General features: G+C 34.2%; 1 protein-coding gene across 1 annotated transcript; it reads left to right on the top strand.

The window, feature by feature from the left end:
- Positions 1-2,021: 2,021 nt before the first annotated feature.
- LOC137714083 (indole-3-acetate O-methyltransferase 1) lies at positions 2,022-6,141 on the top strand. The gene is made up of 4 exons (XM_068453372.2): positions 2,022-2,251; positions 2,360-2,776; positions 4,593-4,868; positions 5,628-6,141. Exons 1-4 carry the CDS (start codon positions 2,141-2,143, stop codon positions 5,979-5,981), a joined length of 1,158 nt encoding a protein of 385 aa, XP_068309473.1. The 5' UTR covers positions 2,022-2,140; the 3' UTR covers positions 5,982-6,141.
- The last annotated feature ends 230 nt before the right edge of the window (positions 6,142-6,371 follow it).

The following is a 6,371-nucleotide window of genomic DNA, read 5'->3' as shown; positions in this document are numbered from 1 at the left end:
CCGTTACATAACTTTGTCAGTTTTTTCTTTCTTTCCTTGTTTTCAGAAACTTTGTCAGTTAAAGCTAACGTTACCAGCATATTATATTTGGTAACTTTAGTATTTAAATCTTACGAACATGGAAAGAAATTGATATTGTACTTATATAGCATCGAATCCTCTCGGATATATACAGATCGAGGAAACTGTTAAAAAAACCTACCACCACCATGGATTCTGGCTCCCTCCTAGCTTGAGTTGTTTGTATTTCACTACTATTACTGAAACTAGTTAACTAATTAATCCAGTCTTTTTCTTGATCGGTTGCAATTATCTTGGCTCTCAACCCACTAGTCACGCCAGTGGTTTTTTGAGAGTAAGGTTTGTGTGTGTGTGTGTGTGTATATATATTAAATGCAATAGTTCTCATTGTCTCTGCATTTTTTTTGTTAATCTTTTTCGATTGACATTGTCTCTGCATATTGGTTATTTTCTTCTCGAATTCCATATAACCATACAACTATGGCTTCCAGTGGACTACAAGTTGTTTCCGATATGAAGGTTCAGAACGCCAACACACGCAAAGGAGATGCCAACAATTCCCAATCCCAGGTTGGCTTTTGTCTTCTTTTTTCTTTTTCATCTTTGTATATCTAACCTTTTTCTTTAATACTTTTTATTCCTTTATTTTGTAAACACTTTATTTTAGACTCAATTTCTTTATCAAATAGACACGAAATTACAATATTTAATACAATCACCATCTTACTGTTAGTTATAATTTATGTGAATAAATATATGTATTTATTACAATAATCATCTGACTGTCGATATAGTAATTGTATTAAATACATATAAGTATTGTAGCCAAATCCCTGACTTTGATTTAATTTGATCTATGCAGTTTTTATAGTTTTTAAGCAGCATTTACAACAATGTATGAGAATAATTTTGTTAATTTAGCATGAAAATTACTCAAGTACTATTACAATGAGAATTTTCATAAATACTAAATATTTATTGTGTTTGAAAAATGATAATAAGAAAATGAAAACTAATCTATCATAAGAGGGCTAATCAATTCAAATTAAAAACAAATGAAGCAATTACCACAACCCTAATCTTGCTTAGACTAACACAATTGGGCCTACTGGTACTGACCCCTCGCAGACGTAGAAGAAAGAGAAATCATCCTTCTGCTCGATTTGAGGATAAATTATAGGGTCAAAACATTCAGCTCTTTAGTCTAAGGTGGGAATAGATCCGAACAGAGGATCAGCATTTGTCGATCAAGTTTAGAAAGGGAAGTGACGGAAGTCTGCTTGCAGAGAGCCAAAAAGGAGATGGAATATTAAGTCAAATCATTTTTACAGTATTTTCAGTCTAACTTTAAGCTAAATTCTCTTTCATTTTGTTTAGATTTAGCTAGCAACTATTCATCAAGTGAATTTAGCATTTGAGATAGCTAGGTTGTTGAAGTTTGATATGAGAGTTTTTAGGCTAAAGTAGGCCAGTTTGTTGGAAATACTTTAATTCTTTATCAATTTTTTTCTAGTTTTTATTTTATCAATTTGGTCATTGTGTTTTTATTTTATTTTATTTAAGCAACGATATATTCATAAGTCAAAAGAAACAACAGGTAAGCTAGCCAAGAAAACCACACGCACCGACAAACAAACGAAGCTACCCATCGTCTTGGTCGCCGTGTTTGTTTTTGTTAATAATGCAAGGATAATATTTCATTTTTCTTTAATTAACTACAAAAGAAAACTAAAATTTGATAAACCCATAAAATTACTCAGTATTTTAAAAAATTGTCTTTTAAGCTAATTAAAATATTACTCAGTATTTAAAATTGTCTTTTAAGCTAATTAAGGAGCAATGTCACATCACCCCCAACTTGGTGCACATGGAAAATTCTTTAGGGAACACAATTAAAACTTAAAAGAGCTAGCTCGCCATTATGCCACTCCAAAATGCACTACCATATCATCATACTTTTTTGTCACTCTTCTAAAAACAACTCTCTTTCCCTCTGATTTTCTCCCTCCTCCCTCTATATATACTCCACCATTTACCAACTCCACCCTTCACCCTCACATCACACTTATAAATCTTAAACACCAATACTACTTCTCACTCATCATATTCTTAATTTCTTATGGCCCCCAAGGGAAATAACGTTGTAGTTTCTAGTATAAAGCTCGAGAAGATATTTAGCATGAAAGGAGGCAAAGGAGAGTCCAGCTATGCCAACAATTCCCAAGCTCAGGTAATTAGCTAGTCCATTCAATTAATTTATTTTATTTATGTATTTAACACTTAATATGTTTCAGTATTTGTTATTATCCAAATAATTGTGGTTTAATTAAATTTTCAGGCCATACATGCAAGATCTATGCTTCACCTGCTAAAAGAAACCCTAGACAGTGTGCAACTGAGCTCCCCTGAAGTGCCATTTGTGGTTGTGGACCTTGGATGCTCAAGCGGAAGCAACACCATCTACATAATAGATGTGATCATCAAACACATGACCAAGCGCTATGAGGACTTGGGATGTGACCCCCCTGAGTTCTCGGCATTTTTCTCTGATCTCCCCAGCAATGACTTCAACACCCTCTTCCAGCTCATCCCTCCTATGGCCAACCACGGCGGTAGCATGGAGGAGACCCTCGCTGCCGACAACCACCGCTCCTACTTTGCTGCTGGCGTCCCTGGCTCATTTTACCGGCGGCTCTTCCCGTCGAGGTCCATTGACCTTTTTCACTCAGCGTTCTCCTTGCATTGGCTCTCTCAGGTAATTAAGTAACTAAGTAGCTAGTAATCTTTTTTAGTTACCTAATTACATGGGATTTTTTAATAGTATAACGTAGTATGTACAAAATTCTAGGTTGGTGATGACAAATATGAAAAACCAATTAATACTCGTATGTTTCCAAGGAAAATATGCTACATCCACACTAGTGCAAAAAAAAAAAAAAAAAAAAAAAAAAAAGCTTAAAAATAGGCAAAGAAAGAAAAACTATACGATTTTCTTGCCGATTTTGAATAGGTCAAAAAGTTAAATGCCATGAATTATGGTCTCGAGGGTTAAAAGGAACTGTTCATAAAAGACAATTATGTGTGGATGTTCGTCCTCTTAAAATGTCTTTTTTTTTTTTTTTTTTGAACAAACAATATTATCTACATTAAAGAGGAAAATGATCTCTGAACTGATGCCAGATAATGGCAAAAAGTTAAGATATATGTCGATACCATGAAGGGAAACCTTTGTTTAATTATATGCTATTCAACTTAGTTATCTAACTATAGGATTTTAGTACCCTTTTGTTTATATGCTATTCAACTCTATTAGTTATCTGACTAGGATTTTACTACGTATATTTATACAAATTTAGAATAATATACATTGAATTACATTGCTCAATTTTTAACTTATTCGTTTTCATCTCAAATTCTTCGTTTTTATGTTTGATTGTTATCGTATTCTATACGCAATCGAGTGTGTACGTTCCATATAGTATTACCCTTGAATTAGACAGATGTTGAAATGATATGTGTACACTCTTTTTAAATTGAACTTTATGTTTAAAACCTTAATTACACTTAGCTAGATTGGCTAATCAATTTTCAAGGCTAGATTAAATTAACCCATGTCTTGGTATTTAATTGGAAACAAGAGCTTCTAAATCATTACATTCAAGTCGTTCAAGAGCAATTTAGTAAGTTATATAGCTACATACTTTTCCCGAGTACTCAAGTGGCTAGAGTAACTATTCGACCAAAAAAAAAAGTAGCTAGCTAGTAACTGAGAATTAAAGGGTAGTGATACTCACACACTTACTTTTACTCTCACATCTCTCTTCATTTCGGTTATCAGATTGAATGAATTATAGAAAATTAATGACAAAAATAATAAAAATATGCTAAAGATAAAGATAAATGTGAATAACACTATCCAAGCTAAATTACATTGAATGCAATGACTAAAAAGTCAAATGACTTGGACCAAAAAATCAAACAAAGGTGGGTGAGCCTGGTCAAATGTCTTGAAGAATTTAAGCAACATGGCTCATGATGCATGCTTTTTTACAAAATGCTTGGGATTTTCAACAACTATTGAATAATCTTGTTGTGTAGTTAAAATTCAAAAGGTATACATGTATTTAATTAATATATCTACGTTAGTTGAGTGACTAGACTTACACTTTCTTTGATATCAATCACTTTTCTAAAAAAAGTAGAGTAGAAAAAATCATAAGAGAAGCAAGGTCTACAAACTGCAGCTTCTTCTGCTAATGTTTCTATGGCTGGCATGATTACGTCTGAGCCTTAGCAGGCTTCCAAGTCCATATCTAGACATTGAACATATCGAGAAAAGAATTATATATGACTGTTAGATAGTGAATTTATTAAGTAAATACATGTATCGTAATTAAGCCCTTATAAAGATGAACATGTAAAACTCTTGTAGCTCAAATAGTTAACAATATGTACTATTTATATATTCAAGGTTTTAAGTTTGATTTTTCTTCTCTTTCAATACCGCTCATAAGAAACAAAACTTTGACACCTCTAGATTAACAATAATAATGTCTTGTGCGGGGACCCAGGTGCCAGAGAGTGTGCTGGACAAAAGATCAGCAGCCTACAACAAAGGAAGGGTGTTTATCCATGGTGCGAATGAGAGCACAGTCACTGCATACAAGAAGCAGTTTCAGACAGACTTGGCAAGCTTTCTCAGGTCGAGAGCCAAGGAGCTCAAGAAAGGAGGCTCCATGTTTCTTGTTTGCTTGGGTAGGACCTCAGTAGACCCTACTGACCAAAGTGGCCCAGGCCTTCTCTTTGGGACTCACTTTCAGGATGCTTGGGATGATCTTGTCCAAGAGGTAATCATATACATAGTTATATATGTCACAAGAAAAAAACATTATATGATAATGTTTGTTTTGTGTGCAATGTGCATGCATAATACCATATAGGGTTATCGACCTAAGTAACTATCTTTTTTTGTCACATTATATTTAATTGGCAGACCAAAAAGCAAAAGAGAAATTAAACACCAAAAAACAAATAAACAAATAAGCAACGAGAAAGGAGATCTGCATGATTAGATTAGGTGTTATTGGTTTCACAAGACATTTATTATGAATTTTCACTGGTCATGATTAAGTCGGGGTGATTCTAGCCGTTGGATGCTAACCCTAAAACTGATCTGGCCCTTCCATTTGTAGATTAGTTCTTCGACATAATAATAACTATATATTATTGGCTGCCGGGTGGTCCATATTATTGACCAATGGATGAATGAGATGGGTTGTTTTTTTAAAACCAAAGTCATCATTTCTTGTATCTCAGGACAAAGGGCATTTGGATAAGTCAGGTGATCAGTGTTCATCAAAATAAAGATATTTGAAAATTAAAAAATTAAAAAAAATAAAAACCCAATATTACTTGTACGTATATGATCGCTTAAAAAGTGGTTAACTTATTATTGCAAAATCTTTCATTGTTGGTATTTTTATATACACTATAACTTTATTCTCCGTTTCATTATGAATCCGTCTTAAATTAGCCACGAAATGAATTAATTGGAAAATTAAAGCATACAGAATCTGTCTCAACGAAGACTATCTCAATTTTTGCAGGGACTTATCACTAGTGAGAAACGTGACAGTTTCAACATTCCTGTGTATGCATCAAGTTTACAAGACTTCAAGGAGGTAGTAGAGGCTGATGGCTCATTCACCATAAACAAGCTCGAGATTTTCAAAGGAGGAAGCCCCCTTGTTGTGAGCCAACCCGATGATGCCGCTGAAGTCGGTCGAGCCCTTGCCAACAGTTGTAGGAGCGTGGCCGGAGTCCTCATCGATGCACACATCGGTGACCACCTCGGCAATGAATTGTTCTCAAGGGTGGAGAAAAGGGGCACAAGCCAAGCCAAAGAGCTACTGGAGAAGTTACAATTCTTTCACATAGTGGCCTCCCTTTCTCTAGCTTAATTAGGGAGTGTGCCCTTTTTCTTTTCTTTCTTTCGTGTGCTTGTGTTGTGTTGTTAATGTTATTATTAACTGTGGTAGTAACCTTTATTAATATGCCTATGAGGCGTTGTGACTTTGTGGTCCTTTGAAATGGATTAAGTAAATGAAACTTTAGTACAAAGTTACAAATCCCTTTTACTTTAATCTCCTTTTAGGCATGTTATTGTGCCTAGTATCATGTGATAGTTGTATGAGTGAGGAGTTTCAAATTCTACCTAACACCTTTTGGCTTTTTGGAATGTTATTTTATTTAGATACCTCTACTTTTCACTCTTTCTTAACTGCAATTTTAATTGTTTTTAAACAACGTTGCTGGGTTATGAGCAATGGTAGTTATTTCAGTTGCTAACT

Source organism: Pyrus communis, chromosome 3, assembly GCF_041283825.1.
Source record: "Pyrus communis isolate YQ-2024b chromosome 3, ASM4128382v1, whole genome shotgun sequence".
NCBI classification, from domain to species: Eukaryota; Viridiplantae; Streptophyta; class Magnoliopsida; order Rosales; family Rosaceae; genus Pyrus; species Pyrus communis.
Note: the sequence above shows the minus strand (reverse complement) of the source record. Positions and strands in the feature narration are given on the sequence as shown.